We start from the raw sequence: 17,769 nt of genomic DNA, 5'->3' as shown, positions 1-17,769 counted from the left end.
ATCACAGGGCTCCCAGGTAGCTTCTCCCTGGGCTGCTAGAGGCTGCCTCAGACAGTTAGATTTAAAGCCAAGGGCACCTAGTGCTTGGTTCATGGGGGCTGGGGGTGGAGGTAGGTTTGGATTTTGGCATACCTTTATTTTCTAATTTTTCTGTGATGATAGTTCTTTTGAGTAACAAGATTTGTTGTTGTTGTTTTAAACTCCAAATGACCCTATGCCCCTAGCTCTCTGGCCCTTTTCTGACCTGGGCCGAGGTCCTAGCCTGTCATGATACATTGAGGGCTAATCTTGGCCACTTTCCAGGGAGAAAGTGAGCTGTCTGAGGGTGACTGAACTTCTCTTCCATGTCTGCGACCCTTCTGTCACACAGTGTAGTGCCTCTGCACATATGAAAACCCAGGGATCCTCCTAAGGGCCACACTAGTGGGCTTTAGTAGGTGCGGGGTGGAGCCTGACATCCGCCTTGCTAATAAACTCCACAGTGATGACAAGGCTGCTCCAGGGTTTGGCCACCTCTGTGCATCCCTGGGCAAGTCACTTAACCTCTCCAAGCCCATTTTCTCATGTGCAAAATGAGACCATTAATGCCCATGTCCCAGGACTCTGGCAGAATGAAACAAGATGGTATTTCTAACACACTCTACAGCATAAATACTTGATATATTTAGCCATTATCATCATCATCATAGTTATTTTTGTGACCACTAAAATGCAGGGCTCGGACTGAGGGTTATGAGAATTCTGAGAGAGATGGACTGACCCCACTTCAAGCAGCCCTGTCTTGGGGAAGGGCAGACCCACTCCAAAGGAGTGAGGACTCAGGCCAGCTCCATGAGAGACCGGGTCCTAAGCTGGGGAATGAGATGAGGAGCTTGTCTGGCCATAGGCTGGGGACAACCAGAGGAGAAATTCAGCCAGGCTTTAGGATATGGATGCAGGAACATGGTCTGCTGTTTACCAAAGCCTCAGAGATGGAGTGGGGCCGGGGTGTCGATGGGTCAGGAAGGTCGGCACTGTGGCTCGAGGCCCTTGCCACACAATGGAAGGAGTCTCTGATGGGGACTAACTTGCTATGTGACCTTGAACAAGTCTTGGCTCTTAGATTCCCTACTGGTTCTAGAGAGAATGGACCTCTATGATGGCCCCTGTAGAGTGGTGTCTAAAGACACACAAGATTCCATGAGTCCTCAGTGTAGAGGCTAGAGGCCAGCCGGGGCAGCTGAGTGGGTGGAAGCTGCTAAGGGAAGGAAGCACCTCAGAGAACTCAGACTCCCCCACCAGTCTGACATGGGTCTGAGGAGAAGATGGAGGGCATTCTGAACACCAGACTAAAAAGTCAGGACTCTTCTGGGGACCATGAAAAGCCCTGAAAGTTGTAGAAGAGAATTCCTTAAGGAAAAGATTGTAGCTGCACCATCCTGACAGCACAGCTGGCCAAAGGAACAGTTCAAGGTAACAATCCATCATTTCTCTGATGGACCGAGACCTCTGGAGTCCCTAAGTCTGTGCACACACAGACTCACACTATTGCATGTGTACGTGTGCGAGAGAGAGCACACATTCTCAAACTGCACAGCAGGGGACATCTGCTCTGCTCTATAATGCTCCAGGCTGCCAAGATGCTGTGTTCCCTCAAGCTAATAGCCTAACTCTTCTGTGCTTTGCCCAGCTGACAAGACCATCTGGGGAAAACTGGGGAGAGGACAAGCAGTTGGAGAACTTCTCAGCTCAGCTTACAAGACTCAAAGACGACTCAAACACCACTCCCCCCGGGAACCTCCTGTTCTACCACTCAGGAGAATGGAACAAAAATAGATATTGTTGTGAAGTAGCACGTGAGCACAATCTCTGGGGTAATGAGGTAGGAGAGCTCACCTGCTCACGCTGGAAGGTGCCACAGTGCACCAGTGTGAAGGAGGAAGCAGGCTTGCGTTGCAACATACGGCTTGGGGATGGATTTGGGGCAGAATGTCCTAAGGCCAGTCAGCACTGGTCATGGAAGGGCCGATGAGGAAGCTATGGGAGGGCTGCCCCATAAAGGGGAGCTAAATACTGCTATACATAACCCCCCTTCTTCTGAGATGGGGTTGAGGGCAGGTCAAGCAATAAAGATCCCCAGGGAGTGTATGGGCTCCAAAGACATGAAGCTGGGTGGGTCTCTGTGCCTTCTCTCCAGGAAAACACAGTCTAACAAAGAAGCTGAGCAAGGGCCTTGTTCCCTGAGGTCCCGCCCGGCCCCACATTTTTGTGATTCTGATTCCTAACCACCTGTCTGGAAGAAAGGGGGACAGCTCCCTGGAGAGGTGGGCCTATCACCAATGGGCTTGGATGCTGGGCCCAGAAGTCAGGATTTTACACCCAGCTCTGGGGAGCCACTGAAGGGCGGAAGCCCACGGAGCCATCAGAAAACTGCAGACTGTTAACACAGAAAGGGCCATAGGGATGCCCCAGTTCGTGGGCTCCCAAAGTGACGGAAACAGAATCACCTGGGGTGCTTTCCAAAATTGTACCTGCCAAGCCTAACTTGGGGAGGCCCAGGCACCATGATTATATAAAGCCCCCAGGGAACTCTGCAGGAATCGCCAATTTAGGCTTTGAGATCTTGCTAAAACCCAGCCCCTCTTCAGTCCCGTTTTCAGCTGGGGAAAGCAAGGTACAACTAAGCCCACATGATTGGCTTCTGATTCACAGGGCTGTCCTCTCGGCCCTATCCCCAGAAGCTGCCTCCCCAGAGCCTCTGGGGCAGGAGAGACAGCCTTTTTAGTTTCTTTCTTCTGCCAACCCAGAGTGGACAGTCCTGCTGACGTGTCTCACAGGGATCCTCCAAACACACTTTCCAGTATGACTTGGGGTCTCCATGGGTGCTCAACACTGAACTCTTCTGAGGTCTAAGCTTCAAGAGCCGCTAGGAATTGACCCCTAGGAGCAGGGAGGGCATAGTTGGGGCTCTTTGAAGAAGTGCAACATTTCAGCTTGTTTTCATTAGGTCCCTGTGTGTCAGTCCTTGGATAGGATGTCCAGGGAATAAAGAATAACCACCACTCTACAGGGGCCATGCTACAATTGGGCAGCTGGGTGTGTAACTACACGACCAAGGAGACCCCACCTGAGGTTCCCAAAACCTCAGCAGTAAGATGCCCGTAGGTAAGGGATCCCCCATCTGCTCCAGGACTATGGAGGCTGTGTAGCTCCAGGGTCATGCCTGGCTGGGCTTCAGCAGAATCCCCAGGAAGAGGAAGGAGATTCTCATCAGCTCTACTGGCCGGCAGCACTGTCCCTGCCCTGCCAGCTCAATTTGCACTAATGGGGTCAGGATTACGGGTTCAATACCTATTTGTCCAATTAGCTCTGCTCTCTTCTCAGCCTCAGACTGAGCCCTGACCCTGGACATGGAGAGAGGAAAGGAGTTTGCTGAAGTCACCAGGCAGAACAGGATGAGGGTCAGAGGGGCAAACTCTAGAGTGGGAGGGGGTCATCACAAGCTAGGCCAGTTCAGGATGGGAGGCCCCAGGGCTCCAGGTGGACCAGCCTCTGGGCTGCAACAAGATGGCCTGTCTGCAGAGGCTTTTCTGCTGGACCTTCTAATGATATCTATGAGATCTGTGTGACTGAGGGTCCTTCCTGTCCCCGGGGAAGGGAACAGATGCCTCATGTCCTCTGACAAACTGTAGGTGGGAAAAGCCTGTGGCTGGATACTCCAGTGACTGGGATTCATGTTAATCATTGATAGGGGCTGCTCCAGCCTTCAATGGGAACCACAGGGTAATTACTTCTGGGCTCTTGGCCACATGCTCAGTGACACTAAGGCAGCAGCAACACCTGCCTCCCAGGCCTAGTAGGGCAAGAGAAAGGAGTCTTCTCCAGGGCTGCACACCTGGGACTGCGGCCTGAGAGCTCCCCTAGGCTGCAAAGACTAAGGTGCTCAGGCAGCATGGCACAGAGACCAGGCTATGGACACAGAACCCTCAGGGTGAAGGACAGAACTTAAGGAGAGATGGTTCAGAGTAACTTGCCCTCGGTGTCTGCCAACATCCTCCCCAACTAAGTGGCTTCTTAGCTCAAGCTCTCAGACACCTGCTTTCCAGAAAGTGTGTAGAATGATTCTCTCTCCTTCAGATCCAGCCCAGATCCACCTCCTCCAGGAAGCCTCCCCTAACTATCAATTCACACAGGACTATACTTGTCTATACTCCCCCAGACTAGACCTGGGTACCTCAAGAGGAGATGAAACCCTATCCTCCTCTTTGTTGTGAGTCCCCCTTCCCCATCACAGACACAGTGTGAGAATGGACTATAGGGTTTCCTGGGGCATGACCCCCTTTGCTTGCCCCTCTCCAAGCCCAGAAAACAATGCTTAAGTCAGTCCCATTACGTATTAATTTCTGAAAGCCTCGTTCACACAGACATAACACTTCCACCCACATGGGTAAATGCTTAGACAGACACAAAATCATCAGCAGCCAATTATCAGGCCCCCGCAGCTGCCGTGATCAGACCTGGAGGCCCTGCTGCTTGCTCTGTAATTTGTGGTAGCCCAGAGCTGGGGGTGCAGCCGGGCCAAGGGAGTCCCTCTATTGAGCCGTGTACGCCTCGTGTCCCCAGCCCTGAGCACTGCTCTGCAGGCGCCTTGAGTGTGCTGCCTGGCTGGGAATACCAGACACCAGACCCAACAATGAGAAAGCAGAGTGGGGCGGGGAGTGGTCACGTGTGGGATTTGGTGGTTCCCGCATGGGCAGCAGCAGGGGCACTGTTGTTTATTTATAATTTGTACTTTACCTCCTAGAGAGAAGCAGAGGTGGCTGGCTCACATACCATGGGGTATGGAAGCTCAGGGAATGCAGGGAGGGCTTCCTGAAGGGGTGGGCCCTGGGTAGGATAGAGGCAATAAACCCACCTGCCCCAGACCCTGGGGTCTCAGGGAGGGCACTGAGATTGGTTCAAAGGATTTGTTCAAGGACTTCAGTCCCTGACCCTGGACCAGGACCTTATCTTGGTCACAGACTGAGCCCTGACCTTAGTCGTGACTGACCCTGATCCTGGTCATTAGCTGAGTCCTGACCCTAGTCACAGACTAAGCCCTGACCCTGGTCACAGCCTGAGCCCAATCCATGTTCTCAGATTGAGTCCCGATCTTGGTTACACACTGAACCTCATCTTCATTAGAGACTGAACTTTGACCATGGTCTGGTCACATGCTGAGTCCTAATCCACCAACCAATTATCCTCACTTCTCTGAAGGATATAATGAATAGACAAAGTGACCATCTATTTCTCTGGCGGACAGAACACAGATACTACTGTCCCCCTCCCTTCTGAGCCACGATCATTCTCATCCAGGAATAGGAGCATTGGTGGTACCCAAATACACTTCAAAAACCAAAATGGGCTCCACAGAAGTTAGGACCTGCCAAGGAAGGAGCAGGTTGGCAGTCATCCTGGCTTACAAACCCAGGAGTGGCAGCCATCGGACTAGGGTTTCAAGCAGCATGGCTCAGTCCCCAGACTCCACATCTTCAGATATGGAAAGATTCCCTTATCATGTGATGATGATGATATTATTATTATTATTATTATTATTATTATTATTATTATTACAGTGCTAGGACTGAACCCAGGGCTTCCATGTGCTAAGCATGTGCTCTATCATTGAGCAACATACATACCCAGCCCAAACCTAAATTATGATGGGACCCTGAAAATACTATTAGTCCAGAAAAATAGGTGTGAGGCTGGAATGATAAGAAGCTTCAAGTGACAAAACCAATCACGAAAAGCCTTCTCTGAAAACCCTCCAAGTGGGAAGACAGGAAGAAACCTAAACTTTAAGATCTTTGTAGACACATGATGTAACCAACTGGTTCTGATTTTGTTTTTGACTAGACTTCCTCTGTGACCTTGGGCCAGTCACTATCCCTCTCTGTTTTTCTGCCCGCTCTCTATACAAGAAGGTCTCTAGGCCAGGGCTTGCTACAGCCTCTCCAGATCTGGGATTCTGAGACCTGATCTATTTCCTATTCCTACCACCACCCCCTTGCTGAGTCCCTTCTCAATGTTTTAATTCTCAGGAGAATATTCTCTTGATCTAGTCATGTAATTACACTTTTTTAAAAAAAAAAGTTACAAAAGAAAAAGAGGAGGAGAGAGTGAGAAGAAGAGAGAGGAAGGGAGAAAAGGAAAGACAAATATGAGTTCAGAGTCCGAGAGACCAGGGTCAAATTCCAGTTCTGGTACTTCACAGTGGTATAATTTGAGGCAATCTCTCCTCCATCCCCATCAGAGCCTTATCTATAAATTGAGGACAATAAAACTACTAGGGGGGCCACTGTGAAGAGTGATAAGCAAGAGATGTGAAACTGCCAGCCCATGGCAGGTGCCCCGTGGTTAGTGGCTACGGTCTGTGAACCTCAAGTGGAGGACTACACATTCAGAAACCTGCAGGGTTCAGGTGACCAGGTGACACAGCTGGGAGTAAGACAAACAGATACATTAGGGACAACTGGGATCTGTGGGCAAACTGGACAGCAAAAGCCAGTTTAAAGGGAACAGCCTCTAGTCTCCCCGAGATGCTAGCTGTGGTGTGGGAATGTGAGGCCAGAGCCATCAAGAGTTTCTAGTTTTTTCAAAAGAAGCCCCCAAACCATATTTTTATATTGCCTCTTTTCCCCTTTTAAATATATATTTTTAGTTGTTGATGGACATTTATTTATTTATTTATATACAGTGCTGAGGATGGAACCCAGTGCCTCATATATGCTAGGCAAGCGCTCTACCACTGAGCTACAACTCCAGCCCCTACATCTTTCCCTTTTAAAACGCTGGCTCAGATTTGCTAATGTGTTATGCTGGCCAAACACAGCGTCTCTGGGTTTGGGGTATTTGGCCCACAGGATGCTGTCTGGCAAGCTCTGATCTCGGTACTTCTCTGGGTCTTACCTTGAGCACCTCAGTGATGGAGCTCACCTCCCGCCTCAGTTCTGAGTGGTGCTGATAGTAGAGAGTGTTTCCAAGTGGCTTCCTGGCCCTTGGGACCACAGATTTCCAGGGCCATAGAAATGCTTTTTCAGTAAAGATGCCTGGCTGGCAGAAAACATCCTCTTTGAAGCCAAGACAATGCCCCTGCCCTTCCATGGCCCTCTCTGGCTGGAAAGTATGGATTCTTCAGCATCCCCTGGACTGGAGCAGGACTGCCTGGCTGGCCTCAGTGGCCCTTCTATTAATTAGAAACTGGCAGTAGCGGCTTTGTAAGAGCCCTTGAGCCAAGCTGGAGCTGCTGCCTCTTTAGTTATATGACAAGCCCCTAGAGGGCCTGGGCCAGGACCTTCAGATCTGGGTGAATTCCCTCACGGTTGCCAGTCTTGTGGCCGGCACAAGGGCCACTTGGGCTGCTATGACACTTGTCAGCCCCATCATCTGAATGGAGACTGGTGCCTTCCAGGTAGGAGGGGGCAGGGAGAAGTGACAGGCAAGCCCAGCCCACAGGAGAGGCTGCTGGGCAGACTCTGGGACAGAAGAAGAACACATAAGATTGGGGCCAAGCCCCTGCTCAAAGTGCTAAGGCAGCTGCTGTTCCCAAATGCCTCTGTCTTCCTCCCAACTGGCCACTATCAGAGCCATCTCATACCCGCTCCCCTGCTCTGTCACCTCGGGACTCTCTTACAGATAACATATGTTCCTTTCTGGGAATCTCACTGCAGCACAGCAGTCACCATATGACCTGCCCCTTCTCCCCCAAGCAGGACAAGCCCTCTGGTCCACTGGATGGGACAGAAGCTGAGAAAGTGGTGACATGAGATAAATTAACAAGCATCCTGATGCCACATGGCTTTCCCTGCTCACCCCTACTCCAGAAACCAGCATCCGGGGCCAGCAGGGTTCACACAGCAGTGCAGGAAGGGAAGAGAAGCAGACTGAATCTCACATCCCCGAGTTTGCTAGCAGACCTCTGCGGCTTGGCTGCACCCAGGTCACAGCACTCACCCACCACTCTGAGCTTGGTGCTGGAGGCCCAGGGCTCTGAAACCAAAGGGAGAAGACATAGGATCTGCCCTCAGGGGACTCAGGCCAAGTACAGAAAAAGCACGGGAGGTGTAAACTCAGTACTTTAAGCCTGGTACTGGTCCTAGTTGGGGCAGTGGCGGCAGCAGCACCACTTAGGAGCTTATCAGTGGGAGCTTATCAGGCGTGCAGAGTCTCAGATCCCAACCCTGACCTACTGAAATCAGAGTCTGTATTTCAACAAAATCCTCGGGTGATTTGGAGGACGCTACAGCGAGAAGCAGCATCATAACAAACAGAGCTTCAACCAAACGCAATGAGGTGGCCAGTGAGGGACAGAAGATGGTGGCCAGAGTGACCCAAGCAGTATGGTCAGGGAGGTGTGGTCACAATAGGAATGCCTTAAAGCCTGGGAGAAGAGGGAAGATGGATAGGCAGACAAACCAATACTGTAGGGAGCTCCCTATGCAAAGTAGGCTACCTGACAGGCTAAAGGTCTGCGGCCATAGCACTGAGGTACTAAGGGACAAGGCCAGGCAGGGGAGAAGACAGCCCTTAGTCCCACATGCTGCCGCCAGACCGGGGTACTGGAGCCTGGCCACAGAGACAACCAGGCCTCTCTACCCAGCTTGTCTGAGGGTCCTGGCTCTCGGTTTCAGCCTGTTTCTGTGCACCAGGCCTTTTGGGAGCACCAAGTCCTGAGCTTCACCAGCCCCAGTCTTGTGAGGTGGCCATGCTCCACAGCTAGAGAACCAGTTGCCCACTGTACCACCACAGCTATGCCTAGGACCAGGAGAAAAAAGCAGTGTGGTCAGGGGAGGTGTGGCTCACAACAGCATCCTGGTCTTCGGGCAGCTCACTATGACTTCTTACCTCCAGGTAGTACTCACCATCGGCATAGGGAAAGGCAACAGAACTTGCCATTTTCTATGTGTGAAAACTGAGGCTCAAAGAAGGCTCCTAACTCAAGCAGGGCCTCTTGGCAGACAGGGCTAAGAGGTGATGTGAGATAAGCAGTGACAATAAGTGTATTCCAGGACCAGCAGCAGGAAGTCAGGACAATACCTAGGACCTGCTAGGCCATTGTACCAGTGTCCATGATTTCAGAGCCCAGCTGTTTTTGCCCCAAGGTAAAAATACTTTAGGCCCTTCCTTCCTCTCCCTTCCCTTGCTCACAGCTTTAGGAGGCTCAGGCCAAGAGAGAGTAGAGGCAGGGGAATGAGAAAAGCCAAGCTTCTGCCTACCCCCATTCTCAAGGCTGAGCTAGATTTGAGGGCACAGCAGAAGTCCCAGAACTGACATCTTGTCTAGGGACTTCCCTGCTGGCCTCCACATTCACCCTCACAGCCCCCAAGACACCCACTTAGACAGATAATTAGGTTCATACACCCAGGCCAACCCTGGAGTCCAACGCTTAAAGGCTCACCAGCCTCTGGGAACAAAACCAGCTACACCTTCCCTTGCTGTCCCCACTCCCTTTCTCCCCTCCCCCCTTCTTGGAAAAACAAATTATCTAGACACTACACTTTACTTGTTTCAAGTTCCCACCACCAAGCCTTGCCTTCTGGGACATGGCACCTGGGGAAGGAAGGATCCATTTGGGACCAAGGAGCCACGCCAGCCTTAGGCAGAAGCCTGGGGGGAGATGTTCTCAGGGATTGTCATGTGCTGGCCTCTTCCCTTAACCATAAATATAAGTTTCAGAAGGCAAATGGGGAACAGAAGGGGAGGGGAGGGCAAAGTCCTTGTAGACTGGAGGAGCCATGTGGGTAGGTAGGACACAGTGTTGGGGGTGACAAGAAGCAGAGGTAGTCAAGAAAAGCTTACTACTAGTCACAGCCCAGGTTATGGTGGTCCCTCATAGCAAGTCCACTCCAGCCCTGGAAAAGGCATCCAGTCTTCCTCCCCCAGGACAGATGCCAGAAGCAGCCCATCACAGCCAGCTCTGAACTCTAAACCACAAACTCAATCTATCATGGTCTGCTGGCGATTCTTTATTAAACCAATTCTGCTGGATCAATGCTTCCTGCCCATCAAAATGATGAATAAATCCTCAACTGGCCTGGGCAATGCTTGTAGAAACTCTGGTGAAACTGGAGGAGAGCAATGATGATTGGTTCCATACAGGGCCCAATGCTGGTGGCTGAAACTCTAGGAACCAATGCTTGGGTGCTGACTAAGGTGGGAGTAGATTAGTCTGGCTTGTGTGACGAGTTCTCTAAGCTTAGGCAACTTAGCCAGGCCCTTGCCTCTTTGACCTGAAGATGAGGCTAGTTATTTTGGCCTAGAGTCAGGAGAGGTATGACCACCACCCCTCTAGACATGCATACACAGAGAGGATCTTTCTTGGATTTCTTTTTCCCACCAGACCCAGCATCACATAGCTACAAGGCTGCACATAGGGAAGCACACTTCTCGCCACCAGTCCCTGTTGCTTGCTGCACCAACCCAAATTCAAAGTCCAGTTGAACCTTTTTCTCACTATCCATTTATCAGTCCTGTTGCATCCAATCTCTCCCTATGTCACCCACCCTCCTCCCAACTCCATGTCCCAGGCAGCCTGCAGTTAAGTGGAAGGTTCCACAGCAGGGGGATTGCAGACTGATGCACCAGGAAGGGCAGAGGTAAGAACAGGAAAGTGGGAAGTTCCTTTGGATGAAATCTACCCAGTCCTAGCACTTCCCCATCCCAGATAAGGGAGGCCACCAGGGCAAGGCCCAGGGCCCAGAAGGTCCCCAGTTAGTGCTTTTTGTTGATGGAGGCTAAGCATGCCTGTGGTTGGCAATGAGCTTGGTGACAAGAACTCTAAAAGGAAACTTTCCTACCACAAAGGCAGGCAGGGGTTGAGCACAGGAGGGAAGGGCCCCTCAAAAATCTGAAGTGGATGATACAGAAATGGTCTGTTGCCACTACTGAGGTATTCAGAGGAGAAGCTTAGAACACCCAGAGGATGGAGGAGACATGGTTCCTGCCCACTCCTCCCTGGCTCAGCTTGGGATCTTCAAGTCCCAGTCCTGGCCAGGAGGACTTCACTCTTTAGGAACTGTGCACTGGAAATCCAGACACAGCTTCTGGGGGGAGAGTCAAGCATTTGCTCACAATTTTGATGATTATAGTTTTGTTCAGTCTGCCCCTTGGCTTCTTTGCCCTCTGGGAAGCCTGAATATTAGGGTTAGAAAGAGCAGTCCCTCGGGAAAAAAAAAAAGAGATAGAGAAAGAGAGAGAGCTGGGCACAGCAGCACACACCTGTAATCCCAGCAGCTGGGGAGGTTGAGATAGGATATTTGCCAGTTCAAAGTCAGCCTCCACAATGACAAGGGCAAGGTACAAAGCAACTCGGACCCTGTCTCTAAATAAAATACAAAATAGGGCTGAGGATATAGCTCAGTGGTTGAGTGCCCCTGAGTTCAATCCCCGGTAACCAACCCTTCCCCTGAGGGGGGAAAAAAAAAAGAAAAGAAAGAGCAGTCCCTCAAAAAAAAAAAAAAAAAAAAAAAGAGTGAGAGAGGGGCCTCTATTCACCACCTATTTTAAGCCATCCGGTGTTGTCTGACTGGTCATTCCCAACCAGAGAAATCTCTCTCATTGGATGGAAAATGGCTTTGCTCTCATTACAAATCCAGTTTCCCTAGAGTTTGCAAAGAGGGCTCTAGGTTGGCAAAATGCTCATTTATATAGGCAAGCAAGAAGACTAGTTAAGCGAGAGAGATAAATAGGGGGTAGGGTCCAGAGAGAGGAAGAATGAGAGAAACCCAGCTAAAAAGAATGACTGTTTCCCAGACTGTCATCTCAACCTGGTGTGTCAGGAAAGTCCAGAGGGGCAATGGAAGACCTCATCCTTGGCTTGAGTAAGGCCATCCCTGATGCCAACCCCAGAGGCAACAACAATCCCTCTTACATACATATGTCCCACAGGCCTCAGCTGGCATCGGCTGTTCAGTGGCATCTGACTCAGGTGATGCAGGAGGGGGCAGGGTCCCTCTCCCTGACTGGCAGTCACACCTTTTGCCTGCAGACCCACACTGACATGAGAGATCTAGCAGTTACTAAAGCTTGGGCCACTCTGGTGGAGATGAGGCACTGGACCAGATTGGGGTCACAGGACAGCTGCACATCAGTCAGGACACCAGGCATCTTCACTGACCACTATAAGCAAGGTCATTCTGCACTACCAGGCTGGAAGCCAGATGCCCAGGGTGCCTGCTCTGGGTCCAACATTCAGCAAGGAGCATTAACCTAGGGTTGAGAAAACGTAGGTGGCTTTCATCCTGGGCCTGAAACCCCAGTGACCTCAGTCATACAGGGGCCTGGCTGCAGTTTCCCAGGGTGCCAGGAGGATACTGATGTCTGCAGTCAGCACCCAAGGAACTGGCCCAGCTACTAAGAAGTCTGTCTCCCTTCACAGCCGTGCTCTGCAGGCTAAATGACCTGGAGCGCCTCTAGGATGGCCACCTTGACTCTGCAGCCTTGAGGGGGGAGGTGGAATGTGTGGCTTAAGGTGGCAGAGCCCTATCCTGGCTGCAGGCAAGGCTGGGCCAGGCTCAGAACACCTTTTCAGCCTTCTCCAATGCCAGCCAGAAGAGACAAGACAGGAGCCTGAGAACAGAAAAGTTCCCAGCGAGGTTCAAGGAGGAGATCTGGGGGTGTCTGGGAGTCTAGAGGCGCCTGGCTTTTCTTGGAGCTCCCAAAGCAAGGAGGGAAAGTTAACTCCGGCCGGGAGACAACGGGTGGGAGAGGAAGCATGCCTGAGATCGCTCAAAGCACCCAGGATACCCACCCGGGCATCTTACCTGAAGTCGCTGTAGGGGTGGATAATCCAAAACCCGGCTGACTTAACCCTCTCCTGCTCGCGCTCCACGGCTTTCTGGCTGCCGAACATCCTCAGCGAGAATTTGTTGACCCCGGGTTGAAGCATGGCCCCGAATTGGCGCTGCATGAAGCCGGCCTGGCCCAGGCGCACCTCCGCCTCAGGGAGGATCTGGTCGCTCGCGGCCGCGCCTCCCTCCACTTTGATAGCAGTGTCTGTGGAGGGCTGCTCGCCGGAGGTGGAGGCCGGCTGAGGCGGCTGCTGGGGCGGCGGTGGCGAGGCTGCGGGCTGTGCCGCGGCGCCGGGGCGCTCGGGCTCGGCGGCCAGGCCTGGGGGCGTCCTGTCCTCGCCGGGGGACGCGTCGCCCTCCGCGATGAGCCGCCGCTCCTCCGCGGAGTCATGCAGGTGCCCATGACTGCTGCCGCTCCCTACTCCACCACTGCCGCCGCCCCGGCTGCCCAGCGAGGCCAGGCTCCCGCGGAAGCGCCTGCAGTCTCCGTTCGTACTGGACTTGCCCGCGCTGCGGGCCGGCCCCTCGTTGTCCGCCGCCCCGAGGGCCGCACCCCGAGACTCCGTGCTGCCCGCGGCTGCCGAGGACGAGGGCGAGGGCGAGGGCGAGGGCAGGGGACGCAGTCGGATGCTCCTGCGGCTGGGATCTTGGCGGCCCCCAGCACCCTCCTCCTCTGCGTCCTCTTCCTCGTCCATGATCCACGCCTTGGCCCCCACCTGCTGCGGGAGGCTGTAGAGCCGCTTACGCATGGACGGCGGCAGCTTGTCCATGGTGCCGGGAGCCGGGAGCCGGGACCCGGCCGGGGATAGGGGTGCGGGTGCGGAGCTGGGGACTAGCTCCAGGTCCGCCCGCCTGTCAGTCCGCCTGTGGGGACGCGTCCTTCGCCGCCAGCGCGGGGCTGCCTCAGGAACCCATACTCGGGCAGGCTGCGCGCCACGGGGTGGCTCCCAGTCCGGCTCCGGGTCCCCCGGCTCGCCGCGCTGCGCCTCCTCCCAGGCCGGGCTGGGCGCGGGGACCCCGCGCTCCCTCCCTATTCCTCCCTCCCGCGTTCAGGGGCGCGGCGCGCGGCCCGGCTCCAGGCGCCCCGCCCCCGCGGGGAACAATGGGCGCGGGCAGAAGCGGTGCTGCGGTCGCGGTGCTCCAGGGACCACTCCAGAGCGCAGAGCGCACTGCTCTCGCGCCTCCCCGGCAAGCGTCCCGCGGGCTGGCGGGCTGTCAGTCTGTCGCGCCGCCGGGGCTCTGTGGCAGGTGCCTCGCCAGCTAGCCTCGCCTCCTTGACTGAGCTGGGCCGGTCGGTCTCGGGGCTCCCGCCGCAGCCGAGCGGAGCCCAGGGGCCCGCCGGGCTTACATCAGCGGCCGCCTCCCCCGGAGCGCCCTCCGGCAGCTCTTGGGCTCCCGCGCCCCGGAATATTCATGAAGCCGCCGCAGCTCGCGGGTTGCCATAGGAGCGGCTCCCGCAGCCGGGCCTGCCTACCTGGGCTTCTTAAAGGGGCAGCGGCGCACGGGCTGGGGGGTCGGGAGGGGGGCCAGGGGCGGGCTCCGCCGTGGGCGCGGGGTGGACCCTTTCTGGGCCTTAGAGACCGGGTTAGAAGGCGTCTTTACTCTCGCATCCTCAATTATCTCTCCTTGACCAAGGGCTGGGTCCGCCCCCCTGCCAAGTGTAAGAGCTTTGGCTTCTGTTGCAAAATCCCCACCTCAAGATTGGGGGCGGGGGCGGGGTTTTCCAGTCTCCTTCGAGCTCAGGGCTCTCCTTTCCCTGTCCGTTTTGCTTCTTGCCTGGGTCTCCGACCCTCCCCCGGGGAGGCGTGTCGGTTGTATGGATGCGGAGCTCCTGCCTTCCCGCAACCAGCCTGGAGAGGGGGTTTCCGGGAAACGCGCTGCGTCGGGGCGGCTCCCAGGGTTTTCCAGTGACACTAGCGGGGGGCGAACCCCGCGCTGGTCTTTCCCATGCGAAGCCTCCCGGCGGCCCAGCCAGAAGGGTGTAGGGGAAATTCGCAAGGCACTCACAGGGCGCGCGGGTGGGACCCAGCCCTTCGAGGTAAGACTTCGAGGAAATGCGTCCGCAGCAGCCTCCAACTCGGGATCCAAAGGCCGGATCCCCCACCCCCCCCCACCCCCCGCACGCGCCTCTCCCCGGGAGGATCTGATGGGGTTTTGCGAGATGAGCGGGCTGCAACCCGCAGCTTGTGTAAGGGCTCCTGTGGTGAGCTGGCACTAGGGGACTGGCTTTGGATCACTTTCTCGCTATGTTCCCATTCCATCCAGACATCACCTATGTGATCCAGCCTAGGGGAGTTCCAACTCCATCCAGACCCCCCATAAGCAGCTGCACAGCCCCCACTCCGTATGCTACCCCCTCTTCAGGCCAGCCGAGGAATCCAGCTGGGTGTCCTCCCTCCCGGTGTTACATGCTGCAGGCTTAAGGACAAATCCCACTAGCTCAGCTTAATGTATAAGCTCTACTCTCCAACACCCTGAGACAGTCTGAGACCCAGATTAGCTCAGAAATGGGAAGTGGGGATAGATTGGGACTAGAAGAAAGGGGTGAGCCAGGGAAGGTTGCAGTCTGGTTCATAGTGAAGTGGATCCTCAACCAAGTCTGACAGGAAGGAGGCTAAAAGATCCCCGAACTCTGAAGAATAGCATGAAGTTTTTCTTAAGTGATTTCTCAATCCAAATTCTTAGCCTACTGTGACCACCTCCCCCCCCCACCCTCAGGGCAGGAATTTTGGAGGTAGGATAGGGGAGTTGGGAAGTGTGCAGCCTTTCAGGGGCTGTTCTTGGACCACAGGACCTCCCAAGGGGGAGGGGATGACTAGGGTGGTGACATCACCCGTAGCTGGCATTTCTACTTTTGAGCAGCTCTGTTCTGACAGTTCTCTGCACAGATGCTGGGAGGCCTAATCCTTGAATGTCCTTGGGTCTCCTTGAGAAGGAATATTCTTAACTGGCTAAGAGCCCTGCCTGCCCTGGTGTACAAGCCACGAGGGGGGAAAAGACCTTTGTTTAGCTCACTTCTTTGTCCACTGGGTGCTAGTGTGCCCTAACCAGATTCAGGAAGGCAGCCCACACAGGATCCCCAGTTACCCATGACAGGGCATCTTCTCCTCCAGAAAGGAACACTTTCCTGACCACCCAAATCTTGATCATATTCGGGTCCCCCATTCCCATGGTCCATGAACTCCCATCAACCTGAATACCAATGACACAGCACATGCAGTTCATGTCCCTTCTGGACAGAGCTCCCCAGGGATAAGACAGGTTCTATTCATCTGAGACACCTGGGCACCAACACAAGGGTGGATAGGGAGCAGATCAGTAAGTGTCAACTCTAAGAATGTGTAAGGAACCCTGAAAGTTAGCTAATGTCATTGAAGGGAATTCTGGGAAAAGATGGAGGATATGGCCAAGACACAACTTTTGGGAACTGCTGCCAGTGGCTGGATAGAGGTCAAGGCCACCTAATTCTTCCACTTTGACACCTCACCTATCCTCACTTTGGCTAGCATCACCTATTCACAACCATCTAAGACAAACTTCAGGTTCAGAAATGTCCATTAGAAATTGGGACCATAGGGACCCCTGTTGAGACTGAGTCTCTCCTGTCTCCTCTTTCTGAAAGTGCTAATGGAGGATGTCTGTAGTTATACCAGCAATCTGGGGAATAGAGGAGAAGGAAGAACTAAAAGTCCTGCCCTGAGAGGGCTCCATGTGGTGAGGAAGCTAGAATAATGCTCAGGAATAAAGGACAAAACTAGGGACAGGAAATCATGAGAGATTTGAGAAGGAAAACCTCACTGAGCTTGTTGGGAGAACTTCTTAGAGGTAGGGGTTAGATTTGGTGAGAGACGTGTGTCCAACACTTTATAGTTTACATCTCATTTGTTAAACCACATGAAATTGGCACAGAGAGGTCAAGTAACTTGCCAAAGGCCCATAGCAAGAAAATGGTAGAGCTGGAGCTCTGACCAAGAGTTCATAGGTCAGATTCTGCCCTATAGCCCAGATGGTTCACACAGGTAGTATGAGACAGGCACAGAAACATGAGGGAGGGGTAGTTCTGAGTCTGGCATGGCTGATAGAGGTAGCCAAGAATGGAGAGGGAATGGAGCTCCCACATTCCATACTCTTCCCATTGCTCACTCCCAGAATACCTGGGGTCTGCTCTGGTTCCTCGAATTCCACTGAACTGCTGTGAGGAACTATGGACCCCAGCAAGGGGAAGGGCCTGATTTAGGACTAGGATAAGGAGTAGACCTGCTGCTCTCAGCATCAGTGGGGGTACTAGGGCATAAGCAGGAGACCTGGGTATTCCTGGAATGCAAACCTAAAAAAGATCTGGATCTAAGAGAGAAGACGGGTAGGAAGGATGGGCTTCCTTCCCTGAAAAAGATTCTAAATGTTAGTGAAATTCAGAAGACCTGGCAGAGATGGAGTAGGCATGTAGCTGATTATATATATCAACCTCGGACCTTATTTGGTAGGGACCTGGATGGGCATAGGGGGAAAATTCCAGAAGTTTACTTGCCTGTAGCCCAAGGGCATTCTTCTTGCTTGAAGAAGCAGCTCCAGGATAGTGCAGTGGATCCCATACTACTCTGCAGTGCCAAAATTTTGGCCAGTCCTGCTTGAAATGAAACACACACACACACACACACACACACACACACACACACACACAGAACAGTATAGGGTATTTTAGTTTGAGGTTGCCAACTGTCCTTTCTTAGAAGGCTGTCTCTATTCTGAGATTATATCCTTGCCACATTTTTCTGTGTGAAAATGCCCTTTTATGAAATCCTGGTGCTGGGAGATGATATTTGTTATGTCTTTGGCCAAATAAAAAGTTGGCATAGGGTTCTGTGTTTGTTCCTAAAAATCATTTTTGAAATGTTTTTGGTCTGTGAATTCCAAAAGTCTGTGCATCTCAGCTGTAAACAATAGAGCACGATGCTGG

At 53.2% G+C, this 17,769-nt stretch overlaps 2 protein-coding genes across 3 annotated transcripts in view; one reads left to right on the top strand and one right to left on the bottom strand.

Annotated features, from left to right (window-relative positions):
* The window catches only part of Hcn4 (hyperpolarization activated cyclic nucleotide gated potassium channel 4), a 46,458-nt gene extending 31,736 nt beyond the window's left edge, over positions 1-14,722 (bottom strand). The window contains exon 1 of the mRNA XM_005316771.4: positions 12,786-14,722. Within this exon, the coding sequence (XP_005316828.2) occupies positions 12,786-13,582 (797 nt within the window). The 5' untranslated portion in view covers positions 13,583-14,722. The remainder of the gene's footprint in view (positions 1-12,785) is intronic.
* Positions 14,389-17,769, top strand: part of Rec114 (REC114 meiotic recombination protein) — a 176,344-nt gene continuing 172,963 nt past the window's right edge. Inside the window, exon 1 of one of the 2 annotated variants that reach the window (XM_078049317.1) lies at positions 14,389-14,850. The gene's annotated coding sequence lies outside the window, so the exon portion shown is untranslated. The remainder of the gene's footprint in view (positions 14,851-17,769) is intronic. The other variant, XM_005316773.5, reaches the window with a different exon arrangement.

Source organism: Ictidomys tridecemlineatus, chromosome 5, assembly GCF_052094955.1.
Source record: "Ictidomys tridecemlineatus isolate mIctTri1 chromosome 5, mIctTri1.hap1, whole genome shotgun sequence".
Lineage (NCBI taxonomy): Eukaryota > Metazoa > Chordata > Mammalia > Rodentia > Sciuridae > Ictidomys > Ictidomys tridecemlineatus.
Note: the sequence above shows the minus strand (reverse complement) of the source record. Positions and strands in the feature narration are given on the sequence as shown.